General features: G+C 40.1%; 1 protein-coding gene across 3 annotated transcripts in view; it reads left to right on the top strand.

Annotated features, from left to right (window-relative positions):
• LOC137130259 (low-density lipoprotein receptor class A domain-containing protein 4-like) overlaps nucleotides 1-9,467 on the top strand; it is a 176,600-nt gene extending 167,133 nt beyond the window's left edge. For all 3 annotated transcript variants that reach the window (XM_067510132.1, XM_067510133.1, XM_067510134.1), the window contains one exon: nucleotides 735-9,467. In XM_067510132.1, the coding sequence (XP_067366233.1) occupies nucleotides 735-1,328 (594 nt within the window). In that variant the 3' untranslated portion in view covers nucleotides 1,329-9,467. The remainder of the gene's footprint in view (nucleotides 1-734) is intronic.
• The last annotated feature ends 4,480 nt before the right edge of the window (nucleotides 9,468-13,947 follow it).

Consider the following 13,947-nt stretch of genomic DNA (forward strand, 5'->3'; position numbering starts at 1 on the left):
TTAGACTCCTTCTTCAGAGTAGGTTCTCTTCCATTAAAACAGAAGCCATGACTTAAGTGTGTTTTGACTTATCAAGTACTGAATGTTGCGGCAAAGGAGAAGAGTTTACTTCTGTAAATTAGTCCCTGTGTCTTTTGCAAGGTGAGATTAGTTCTCCTAGGTGAGGTTGCAGTTATCTCAGCAGCCCACAGCAGACCTCCTGAGGACTCACTGGTCAGTGTCAGATCACTCCAAGCAGGAAAGAGCAGTTTTACATCATCAAGTTTTGTGGTAATTTTAGAAATTTGAATGAAAAAAATGATATCACATATGATGCTTCATTGTAGGACAATAGATAAAATGTAGGTCATTTGATGTTGTGCGCTATCGTCTACGTCAGATTTATTTTGTTAGTACGAGGCAGCTCTCTTCCACATGTTGATGATGCAGCAGTGTAGGGAGACAATGAAACGGAGGAGGTTGAAGGTGACGTGGAACAGTGTAATTAAGAAGAGAAGAAAGTGTAGAAGAGACCAAGCCAAACAAAGCATTAGAAACAACGTTGGAGCTGATTCTCCTCTTTTAAAACGTAGTATAAACCTTCATTTCTTCTTGTACTAGTTAACATTAGCTAGCAAGAGCTATAGCTGCCGAAAGGCTACCAGCAACTTTTAAACTGGGATGTTTTATTATGCATTGCTAAATGCACATTGTGGATCAATCCACCCACCTTAAATGTTACATCTTTTCCACAGGTATTCTACGCTCCCCAGGCGAGGGATCGCTTCACCACTCCCTCCTTTATGCACCGTGACCGTTTCAGCCGCTTCCAGCCCACCTACCCCTACCTGCAGCACCAGATTGACCTGCCACCCACCATATCACTGTCAGACGGTGAGGAGCCACCACCGTATCAAGGGCCCTGCACCCTACAGCTCCGTGACCCAGAGCAGCAAATGGAGCTTAATCGAGAGTCAGTGAGAGCGCCACCTAACCGGACCATCTACGACAGTGACTTGATCGATATGGGAGGAGGTGTATGTCTTGGAGGGGTGGGAGGAGGAGGAGCAGGGGGCATAGGAGGAGGCGGTCCAAGACCACCCAGCAGTAACTCTGGCATCAGCGCAGCCAACTCCAGCAGCCATGGGCGCATGGAGGGTCCCCCACCGGCATACAGCGAGGTGATGGGCCACTACCCTGGCTCGGCGTTCTTTCTACACCAGCACAGCAATAACCAGAGGGTAGGTGGGCCGGGAGGGCCAGGGAGCAGGACGATCCAGCAGCAGCAATCAGAAAGCACAATAGTATCTGCCAAGGCAAAGGAAGGCCAACCAGAGGACATGGTGTGAAGAAGAGAGCAGGGAGGCAGGTGGGACGTCCCATCCCAGTCTGAAAACTGTCTGTGCTTGACACCCCTGTAAGCAGTGGTCTCTCTGTCGCTCTCTCTGTGTCTCTCATGTCCTTGCTCTACACTCCCATGCACAAATAAATATCAACCTTAGCCACAAGAAAACAAGGAACAAGAGGAAACAATTATTTTGTTTAGTTTGATTTGTTTTTTTATTTTATTTTAAATGTATGTATGTAAGTAACTCACAGCTCGCACTGCTGGGGCAGGGTGTATGCACAGCATGGAGACTTCGTTTCTCTCTCGTATGAGAAAGAAACATCTGTTGGCACAGGTTGAAACATTTTGCTTTTTTTTCCCCTTTGGGTGACATCCGTGTCCCTGGGAACTGAGGATGATTTTAATTTTGTTTTAAATTTTATTATTATAATTATTATAATTATTTTTTTTGTTTTGTTTTGTTTTCTTTAGTTTTTGGACCGGGATCTGTGCACAAAGCGAGAACTGAGAATCAAGGATTTACAAAGACTTACAAACCCAAATCTTAGTGCCAAGGTTCACAAGGAAGCAAATACATGAGGGGAAAAAATGACTTGTTGTAACATTTAAAACACAACAAGGAAAAGTTATCTAAAAGTTGCACTATCTTTTGTTGTAAATGAAAAGAGGGAAGTTATGCTATGTGATGTTTTAATTTTTTTTTTGTTGGGTTCTTTTTTTGTGTGTGTGTGTGTGTGTGTCCTTTTTATGAAACTTACTGACTGAACTTCTGCTCCAAAGTTGTTTTGAACAGTTGGGAGCAAAAAAAAAAAGTATTATAAGCTTATGTCCTTTTTTCTTTTTTTCTTTATACAAACCACAAGAAATGCTCATATCCAGCCTAATGCATCTGTCTGCTTACACCACAGGCACAGTGATACTTAGTAAGAGAATCATCTTGTACTGCTTCACGTCTGTGTTCACTTCAGCCTACACTGGGAATGGAATCTTCCTTGTAACCAGCCAATGGGTGGATATTACTTTTCTTACTTCCTCTGGTAGTTTGTTACAAGATTTGGAACTGGGTTTCCCAAACCCTACACACTCCAAACAAACCGTTCTCTGGCCAGCTACTTAGTTGACATACTCAGAAAAATGTAAAGATGAAAACCATATTCAAACTTCCACCCAGCAGCCTGGTCACAGCAGATTTTTTTTTCCTCAGCCCTGTCCCTGACCTCTGAGGACTTGACACTTCCTGTTTCCTTTGTCCGTACACCTCATCAACTCTGCATTCAGCCACGCTGAACTCAGCCGCCCTGATAACAAAAAAAAAAACACAAAAGAAAAAGGCTCAGCTCTCCGTCTTCACATTTCTATAGCCACACACACAAACAAAAAAAACAAGATTCCTGTCTGCATCCGCCAGCAAAGCCATCAGGTTTTAAACGAAAACTGTCTGTGATCAGAGTCAAAGGGCTATGGGAGGGTCCGTTTTGTAAAAGAAAACTTTTTGAAAATCTAGCCTTTTTCTCTGCTCATTGTTGCCTTCTCCTCTGCTCTTGTGCTTTCTGTGTCTGTTTAGTTTAACCAGATTGAGACCTTGTCTCTTCCTCACCCCTTCCCCCCACAGCGTCTCTGGTACATACTGTCAATCATCACCCCCCCCCACCCACCCCTCCTTCATCCATTTGAAAAAAAAAAAAAAAAAAAGCGCGTTCAAATGATGCAGAGTCCGCCAAGCCCTTTAAAGTGTACACTGGAGTGGAGCCCTTTTTTGGCAGTGTGCTAGGGCAGTCCTCTCCTCCCCTGGTGTGTGTGTGTGTGTGTGTGTGTGTGTGTGTGTGTGTGTGTGTGTGTGTGTGTGTTTCTATGGTGAGGATATTTGGATTCAAAGGGCTTTTTCTGTTTATTTGGGGGTTTTTTTTATTTTTTTTTTATTTCATTTTTTATTTGTTGGCCTTCATTTCGCCTGTATTCGACCTGTTTAAACCCACTGAGGTTAAAACCTTCTTTTCAAAGGATTCCTGACTCAGACAGGCAAATACAACATGGAACACAAATAAAACTAAGGAAGTAAACAAAGTAAAGTACAATATAACTGCTAGCATCAAGTAGGAGCAGAGGTCAAGGTTGAGGTTGCATCTGGTTGTGATGGTTGATGTTAAGGAAGCGGAGAAAGCTGTTCTGTCAGTAATTGTCCTCACAGCTATGGAAAAACTGACACCTGAGCATTTACATACGTGCGTGTGCAGCTGAGTGATTTGTTAGTCGACCTTGTCTAAGTTTAGAAATTCAAGGGCATGGTAACTTATTTAGACATGAATTAACATAATATTTACACAACATTAATTCGAGTTTCATTGGGATTCAGTGGAGGCAGAAGTAACGTTACCGTAAAACTCATTCGCACAATGGCTCCCACTTTCTTACTACACGTTTTGAGTATGTAGCATAGCAAATGTTTTTCCACCGTTTGGAACAGATCCTATGGAAACGCTAACACGTACAATCTGTTTATCATCCAGTACTTCCCCACCCTGCTTGGTGGCTACAAGCCTCAAGCCCACTGGTTCTAAAAATGAAGATTCCAGTTGAAATTCCCAAGCTGGTCATTGGTGTCAGGCTTCAGAGATTCACACTCAGAGCCAAAGGTCATCTTGGAACAGAGAAAAGATTGACAGTGTCTTACTTATATTACCAGAGTTTCTCGTGTCAGGACCAAACCCCCAAGATTGATACTGCAATTTGATGATGTCACACACACTGAACCAAAAATCATTTTCCCCATACAGGATCTTTTGAAAAGGATTAACCTGAAAAAAAAAAGTTTTTTCTAAGCGTTACAAACCATTTAAATCGACTTTTTTTTTTTTAAATCAGAATTTATTCAGTTCAGTCCAGTAATATTGGAAAATCCTGGAAAAGCCATAGGATTTTATTCATTTATTTTCTTCATTTTATCCCTTTTGATGTGTGCTGGGTGTGGAAAGATACGACTGCAGAAGAATATGCATCTTAGTCCAGTGTACAGTTATATTACATCCACGTAGACGACGTGTGCACTTACAAGACAAGTATAGACTGTCTAGGTTGCATTTAATCATTAGTGTTCTCGAGTTGCATATTGACCTAGAGTACTAAATTAAAAAAAGGAGGTCTCCATCTGGAATATTAACGGAACAAACAGCACTATAATGACAATAGTGAGTACTGCACATAGTATGGAATTGAGTCCCAGATGAAATTATTTGCTACATTATTTGTTGGGAATTAAGAGTGTGACGTTCGAGTCTCTGAAGCTAATGCAGCAGATGTAGATTCCAGTTGTCAAACCGGGAGCCAGCGAATGTAGTGAGAAAACTAATTAACATCCACATGTTGTGCACTTACAGCTCACATCTACTCTTACATCTGCACATCATGAGATGACAGAAAAGATCAATTTGTCTGTTTCATCCGACTGGAGGTGTGTGTGTGTGTGTGTGTGTGTGTGTTACATCACTGCTGCTATTGTTGTTGCTGCTACTGCTTCTATTGTTGCTACTGCTGTTTTTTATGCACCCCCCCCCCCCCCAACTAGTCCTCTCCATCCTGTCTCCTTAACACATCCAAAACTAGAAGGACAAAGATCTGCTGTCAAAAGCACAAGTATTGAGACAAAATCGTGCTCTTGTTTCCTGTAAAGCCCACACTGAAACATTTACATTTAGCTCCACACACATGTCTGGGTGAAGAAACTGTCCCAACACTTTTGCCTTTGACTGTATGGACCAGCTTACAACCTGTATTTCTTTTCTCTTTTTTCTTCCTACTTTCTGTTTGTTTGTTTTTTTGTTTGTTTGTTTGTTTTTGGCTTATTCTGCGCAGTCATAGCTTGTAAATGGAGGATATAAAGATGAATTTTAATGTTTTCTACAAGGAGGTTTGCATGTTACTATTATGTGAGTAAATAAGGTGCCTAATGTTCATGTTTGAGCAGACCACACCTCAGTCCAACTGCTGCTTGGAATCCTTGCAGGTGCTGTACAGTGGTGCTGACCGCCTGCCTGGCAGAGGAAATCAGACACATGTGGAAAGATCAGTGTGGACTTCTGTCCTGTAGCAAAGTAGTTAGAGTGCTCACATGATTTTAGGTGGTTGGCCTCGTGTGGTTTTTGAGAATTACTCATTAAATTTATTTTATTTTACAGACATCATCGAGTCACGTGAACATTATATTGCCGGCTACATATAGGACATAACCCTGAGTGGAATACAGTGCACTGTAATGCTGTGTGCTGCATTATTTGGCCCGTGGTTCTCATTTTCAAATGCATTTCCTGCGGCATTGACTACAGATGTCACGGCCACTTTTCTGATAATTGCGGCTTGCTGATATGTGGAGTTCATCATGCTGGTGGTGTGTCCAAGTCTGTTCCCCCCCTCAAGATGTGTTTCTCCCAGTGCATGATTTGCTGGAGTGTGCAGAAAATTATCAAAAGGAAAATAAAAGTGCAGAGTCAATTAGTTAGAAGAACTAATAGTTAATCAAAACTGAATCACTGACAGATCCATAGATGGAAAGCGTCTTTATTTTAGGTAACTAGAACATCAGCTGAAGATATTTTGGCAGGTTTCCCTTTGACTTTACATAACCTTTGGAGAAATCTCTTCACCATGGTACTTGGCATTTAAAACCAGACCTTGTGTTCTTAAATCCTTTATGTGAGAGAAAGCATCTTGACGGGGAATTTGGACGCAAACAAATAAGGCTGGACTCCCACCCTGATGTTGCTTATCATTTGGGAAGAGATGGCCCATATTTTCCCTCCTGGCATGTTGACCAGCATTCTGAAATGTGATACAACCGATAAATACGGACTCAACCTTGTGTATATTCACCCATTGGGTTGATACGTCAGGCTTCTCCCTAAACATCAATGTTTGAGAAAGTCTTCTTTATCTCAGTAGCTGAGATCTGCAAAACTACATAACCATCTTAAAGCCGGGACCACAGACTAATAACGAAAAGTCCAATATGGCTGAAATTGAGCTGTCAAGTCACCTGAGGGCGACATGTGAAAACCTTTCATAGATTTAATCTTATTTTGCGTAGATGTGGCCATATACCACATTTAATTTTAGGTCTGCGTGCAGCTATGAGCATCGCAGCCACAGGACCGACCGTGTGCTTGTATCTCCACCATAATCTTTAATTTCGCCGGCGAGGTTTACACGCACACCCACCAGCCTCTGCCCGCTTCTGTTTGCCAGACAGTTGCGGTCACTCCTGAAAAAGCACCTGTGAAGCCATTCTGACCAGTAGTTTGACCCTCCGTGTGGAGCAGACATAGGAACCCACTTGCACTCAAAAAGAAAAAAAAAGAAACAAAAAAAAAGCTCCCACCTTCGTTGTGCCTCACTTCCAACGGTGCTTTTTTCAGTAGTCTGTCTTTCTTTGTTTGTTTGTAAGGTGCTGTATATAACTTGAATATAATATGCACATATCCTACCCAATGGGTAGAAACCACAAAAAATGTTGTGAATAATGTAATATAATGTATAGACAATATAAGAATTTTAAGAAGGCAGCATCAAATTTGTAAAGGCCTACAGTTAAAAACATGCTTTGTCTTCTTTTTTTTTTATGAGAGAACATGGGTTGGACTTTATGCTTAGAATATGGTTGCAACACAAATACAAACCTATAATATTTTGCTACAAATAATAGTCCGTTATGATAAGGATGAGAACCTCTGGATTAAGGAAGCTGTTGAGAAAAAAAATGATTCACTTGTTTATTGTATTCCTCTAATAAGAACAAGCTTTCAGTGCTTGTCTTGGCTTATTTACTGGCTGGTTTTATTTTCACCTACTAACATCATGTATGTAACATGTACTCTTCTGTTTAAAGTCATCTTTTTAAGAAAACCTATATCGCACTTACACACACAACCCATTAGCATTTATGCCTCGACTTCAGCCATGTCAAATTTCAACTGGCTTTGTTAAACTGTCGAACAACAACAACAACAACAACAAAAAAAAAAAAAGGACAGAATCTGTCTAATTTGGGGGGAAAGCGCCACAACACGACCATCGCACACATCAGCACTTTCTAAAACAGAAGAATGTGTCTGTACTCATCGGTCTTACCAATTTTCTAGTTTATTTCAACGGTAGTTTTTTGTATATCAGCCAAAGTACGAAACTCTTGAGCACATTTAGCACTGCTATACATCTGGCTATAGATGTTGAGCTCTGGTTATAGCCTTTCAGCTGTGTTACAGGATGATCATGACTTGTGATCACATGATTAAGCAGGAAAGAAAAAAATCCTTTTTGTTTTTTTTTTTCCGCTTTCAGAAGTTGCACTGGCTTGAAATGTGTGAAAAGGCAGGTAAAACTGTCATTTTACTTTCTAACCTACAGTATCTATTTTTTTTACATTATAAGGATTATATGTGGCACAGTATAGAAATGTTTAATCTGCAGTCATTTATTTACAGTAAGTACTGAAGATAACTCCACTGTACAATAACAGCAGAGCATGTCTATTCTTATCTATAGACGATGTATATAGCAACACGCCATTTTCTCTTCAGTGCACCAAATAAGAGGCAGTTGTGTAGTTTTAATTTGAAAAAAAATAAAAAACCCTATTGTAACTTTGGCTGGAGCCCCACCTGGCTCTCCTTTATTATTTCTTCTTGTTGTTTCCTGCACTAGCTTGAAGAACTAAACTTGGGCTCAGACTGAATATTTTTTTTCTTTTCCTTTTTTTTTTTTTTACCGCCCCCCCCCCTACCCCTCTCCCCCGCCCGCCACAGTGTTCTCCCTCTTCCCACTTCTCAAAAGTTTGTATTCAACCGCTGACAACAAGTAGCTATGATAATAACGTCTCAACCGTTTGGTATTCTCTCTGTCTCGACAGTTACCATAGGACTGCTTCCATCATGGGTTTTGTAACATCGGTTTGCTTTATTTACAAAACGGAGTTATTCTTGTTTCCCCCTCCCCCCCCTCCCCCTCCCTCTGTGCTGAAAAAAATACATCTATTTATAGAAATAGATGTGTTTTTTTACATGCATGCATACATACATATACGGTTACTTTTGCACACTTTGTTTTGTAAATTACATTTTAAATGGATAAAATTTCCATTTCCGTCCATCAGTCTACACTCAAGTTAAAAACATGCATTTGGAATTTTTATGCAAATTATGCAAAAGTCAAAAATTAAAACCTCTCAGTCACAAAAGGATTGAAACACTTTGTAGAGGCCCCAGTTAAAGCTCTGACTTTTCATTACCAGCTTCTCACCCCTGAATTTAGGGCAAATTTATCCCAGACTTCCTGACAGATCCTTTCAGGCTCCATCAGATTGGATGGGTGTCAGTGGACAACAATTTTCAGGTGTGTCCCCAGATGTCCGGGTCTGAGTCTCAGTTTTGTTGAACCACTCAAGGACAGATTTATCCTGAAGCCACTCTAGCATAGTTATCTCACTAAAAGATGAACTGTTGCATTCAAAGCTTTAGAACTGGGTTTATTCCCTTGTCCTGTCCCATTCTTGCCATCAGTTATTGCTAAGAGGTCTACAGGGAGTTGTTTGAACCTCGTGGCATGGTTTTTGTCCCGACTTGTCTGAATTGTGGGACATAAACTTACCACGTAAACAGGTGGTAGTTTCTAAACTAGTACAATAGGTGTAGTTTGAGACTCTAGTCTCATCTCTAGAACAAACAGGAGGCACCTAAGCAAACGTTGTGTTTTTGGGAATATAAGATTTCAGTTTATGATATATAACAAATTAGCAAAACTGTGTTTTCAGCTTGTCATCATGGGTTATGGCAGTTTTCTCCATTGCAAATCTTTATTTTCAACACAACAAAGTGTGCAAAAGTAAAGGGATGTGAATACTTTCCCGAAGCGACTGCATATTGTGTGTGTGTGTATATGTACAAACACAGAGGTAGAATTGTTGTGTATTTTTGCCTCACTTTATTTAAGCAATTGTGATGTAATAGGTTTTAGGCCTGTTATTGCAATACTTTTACAAAAAAGATGAAAAAAAAATCAAAAAACGTTGCTCTAAGTGCTGTTGTAGTCAAAGATTTTATGCTTGTACTTATGCTGTAGTCAAACTGCAGCGTAATGAATAAAAACTTTAAAGTGACTCTGGTGTTTGCTCTGTATTTCTTCCTTTGGCCTGATACAATGACTTCAGCCGTTTTGATATGTCCTCGCCGATAAAGCCGAGGATTTAAGCACATCAGCAACTTCACCGACGTGTTAGCCTGGTTTCCACATTGCACGGTAATAATGAGCATTTAACACCAATGTAACAAATTTCATAGGTTGATAAATTTCATGCACCACTGAGTAAAGATTTGCCTGTTATAGTGTTAAAATCATAAATAAAAGTTCAAACCAAAGTTACTTTGAGAGAAAGAAAGCTGCTCTCACACAAGCCCTTCTCATCACACACTAAAACTGACCAGACCACTGAGAGGGATTTTAAAACTTGGAAAATATAGTACTAGTTCTAAGATTACACATATTACATGTACAGTTGTTCAATGTTTTGTGCACCGATTGATTTTCTCTCCGTACTTGTGCAAAGTCAGAAAAGGTTAGACCCTGTCCCAGAACTTACACTGGGCAAGAGGGCGTGTGCACCTAGACAGGACAGACACACAGAGACACAAAATCAATACACACTTTTAGATTAGTCTGCTTATATAGAGCTTTTATCTAAAGTAGGTTGGAGCCTGTATTGGTTACATATCACCACATGTGGGGATGGTGTAACAAAAAGTCGATTGAGATCTACAGTGAAGAATATAATTGACCTGGACACTATTAGGGGAGGAAGCCTTAGATACATGATGACTAAATGCTGTTAAATGCTCAATGCTTTTGTCCTGCTCCTGTACCTCTTTTCATTTTGACTCATTTTGACTCTAAATATGCATTTGATTGATATGAGAAAACAAAACCTTAAATGATCAGCGTTACAAAAACCCACATCAACAGAATCTGATTTTCTTCCCTGGTGATGCTCCATCAGGATTTTTCTGCAGTTGTCTGTAGTTCCTGTTTGGTTTGAGGCCATTTTGTTTAGAGGAAGTGAACTACACGCTTAGCTGGGTTCAGGTCAGGTCATCGATACATTACATTATATTTATTGTTCAGAAAAGCAGCAGAAAGACTCGTGTATTACCCCGGTTGTGCATGTGTACATTTTAGTAAAAGATATATTGAAGATTTATTTTATTTAAAATGGGCTACCTGAAACTAAGCTCATGGACATGTTCATCAACACTTTTTTAAATAACCACGGTGCAGTGACTGAGCTCTGTCATGTCTTGTTTTGTGTCAGAAATCAAAGCTTCAGCAAAATAGAAACAGATCATTTTCAGACTAAAGTCAGAATATCTGAAGATCTAGATTTTATTAATAAAAACATCTTTTTTATATGTGGTAAAAGTTCTGGTACTTCAAGGACGACTTCACTGATATTAAACTTAGTTCTTTTGGATTTAGTTTGTGTAGTACGTGTAATTGCCCTGTATTAAAATATCTCTCTTCTTCTAGCTAAAAAATGCATCCAAATGACATCACTTGGAGGAGCTTTCAGTTTAGGTTATGTTCTTTTGTTGCTCACACTATGGAGTTTGTAATCATGGTCAACCTGCTTTTCCAGAGCTCCTCCATATGACATCATCTGAACTTCTGATAATGAAAAACTCCTGTGGGTGATGTCATCTGGAAGAGTTTTCCAGCTAGAAGCAGCGACATCTTTTAATACAGGAAAGTCAGAGAGAAGGCTAAAAGCATTAATGTCCATTTACACCCTAAAGTGAAGCCATGGTAGGAAAATTGTTGAAGTTGCCCTTCAAACAGTGTTTGTGTCTGTTAAGTAGTTATCCTGTACATACATATGTACTATGGTGCCGATATTTGTTGTACACAGTTTTCAAAATTATATAGGAAAAGAAAAATGACTTATGTCTCTACTTTTTCATTTGACATATTCAGACCTTACAGCGGCATCAAGTGGCTACATGATGTAAAGCATCTTCCCACAGTAATTTATCACAAACACAGTACTGCTCACCCTTCATCAGTGGTGGAGGGTGTTTGGTAGTTGTCTGCATCTTATCACATTTACACCCACGCTAAAAGAAATCATATAAATTACACAAGGAACTAGTGTTTAAATATACCCTGGGAATAAGTTAGTGTAGACAGTGGACATTGTTAAATGTCTAAACTAATTACTTTAAATTAAGACATCACACAAAGTCAGTGCGGTGGGCTTTTTGCCTAGTGTTCATTATATTTTAGATCTGGCAGTTTGACTTCACATAACCCAAAGTAGCACTTTGTCTGGTATCAATTATAGAAAACATTACGTGTCTTTGTCACTTGTTCCATCCATCCCCAGCTAGTTCTCCCCCAGCAGTGACAACCTGAACAATACGTATTAGACATTAACTCACAAGATCTGTCGTTGTGTAGTAGATGTTCCAGCTGTCCAGACTTTTATAAGTACAGTAGTAGACAAATATGGATGAGGATGATGAAGACAGATCTAGCAGAAATGAGCACTGCGTTACGGATGTTTCTTTCATGTGTTGCACAAAGTGGCATATCTGCTGGGCTTCAGATGATCCAAATTAGCAGAATGTTTCCTGTTGTTAGAGCAGAACAGTAAAGGTCAGATCCAAGTCACACTAAAAAGCTCCCTTCATCCATCAGTGTTTTTCTTTTCCCTTTGGTAGCCAGGAGCAAATGATTCACTCAGCTCCATCAAGTAACAAAATGCATAGAACATGTAACAAAAACAAGTTTCTGTATATTTAAGCAGTAAGTGCAGTTTATTTATAACCAGACCTCCTCTGGTACCTTGTCACAACGCTCACAGGAGCTAATGTGCAAAGCACTTAGCCACAGTTACAAGTGTAGAGGGAGTGTGGCCACCACCTCCTGTCCTTTCTGTGACCCTCGTGCTGCAAAACGCTGCAAGAAGTACCATCCTGATACTGTTCGCATTTCCTCCTGACTCGCTCCTTCCACATCACACACACACACACACACACACGTTGAGATCTGGCACATCGGTGCAGAGGAAATCATGCATACACCAGCTGCAGTTCGCTCACAGACGAGACACGGTGCAGCCTGAGAGTCAGAGCCTCCCTCAGGTTTTTAGCATCAGACAAGGAACACGACCAAGCAACTGATTTGTAGTTATTCACTTTCATATTTTAGCAGGAAGTAGTCTTTTGCCTCAAACAGCTTTTGGACTCAGTCTGACCAAACAAAAGTAACATGTTGCCCCTTTACTTTGAGAAGGCTGCACACAGCAGCACGGGGTTGAAAGGTGAGAGTGGGACAGTGCAGTTTACGCACAGCAGGCAACTTCATTAATTATTCACATCCTCTGTATCTCTTGTAGACGTATTAATCGAAATGCTTTTCTGCACAGCCAACAGATAATCTGCAGTGAAATCATGCTGTGCTCAGGATGAGTCCAGTACCATCAAAGCTGTCTTACATTTTTATTTTCCGCAAAAGTCTAATTATTGTTTCCTCTGGGAAAAAAAAAAAGTTGTAATCTGCTGATACAAGTTACTCATTAAGAGCGAGTCGTTAGTTTTGCTTCATAAGTGCAATAACATCTGCAGTGGTGGCATCAAAGCAAGCATGAAACTTATCCAATCACAGAAGTAGTCTGTCTATTATTGAAAGGGCTATTAGTTCTTTTCAACCTAAATGTACTCTATGTTCAGTGGATGAGATTTTCGGGATGTTGCAATATTGTTTTGCAGTTTCAATTTAAAATAAATGATTGCATCTTTTTAATTTGTCTATTTAGATGATCGACTGAAAAAAATACTTGTTTGTGTCGAAGTGAAAACAGGTTTTCTACAAATCCAAATTAATTAAAATGTTAATTAAAAAGGGGGCATAAGGGAAAAAAGCACACAAATTCTACACTTGTTACAAACAAACTATGTGCACTGGGAGGCCTGCTGGTGGCAGCATTGTGCTGTGGGGGAGCCTCTCTCTCTCTCTCTCTCTCTCTCTCTCTCTCTCTGAAAGGCTTTTACCCAAACCAACTTACAAGTGAACATACATACAACAGTTGCACTTTGGGGTTCAGTGTTTTGCCCAGGGACACAAGAGAAGCCAGAGCTCGATCCACTAACCTCTTAACAACTTGCTGAGCCACATCAAGACGATGACCCAAAGTACACAGCCAAAGTTACACAGCAGTGAGTTCAACCCGGCCGAGTAGGAGCCCACACCAACCCAATGATTCCCGTGCATCCAGCACTGAACTCTCATTAGACACCACTAAGGCTTTAGAGAAAATATGGCTTTTGTAATCTGAGAAAACCCTCATTTTACACAGTAGATTTGATGTGGTCATGTGATTTCTGCTTGGCCTTATCTTTTTTAAATGTTGAGCATCATTTATAAACTACAAGACTGTTCCAACAAATGTTCCACAGTCTGTTACCTACATTAAAGATAATTCCGTCGACCTTTTGCAGGGAAAGATGAGAAAATCGTTGACTTTAACAGGTTGGACAATCGTAACCTGTGAATCATCTCAGAGACATTTTGACACTTGAATCATATTC

The sequence above is a fragment of the Channa argus genome, chromosome 7 (genome assembly GCF_033026475.1).
Source record: "Channa argus isolate prfri chromosome 7, Channa argus male v1.0, whole genome shotgun sequence".
Taxonomy (NCBI): domain Eukaryota; kingdom Metazoa; phylum Chordata; class Actinopteri; order Anabantiformes; family Channidae; genus Channa; species Channa argus.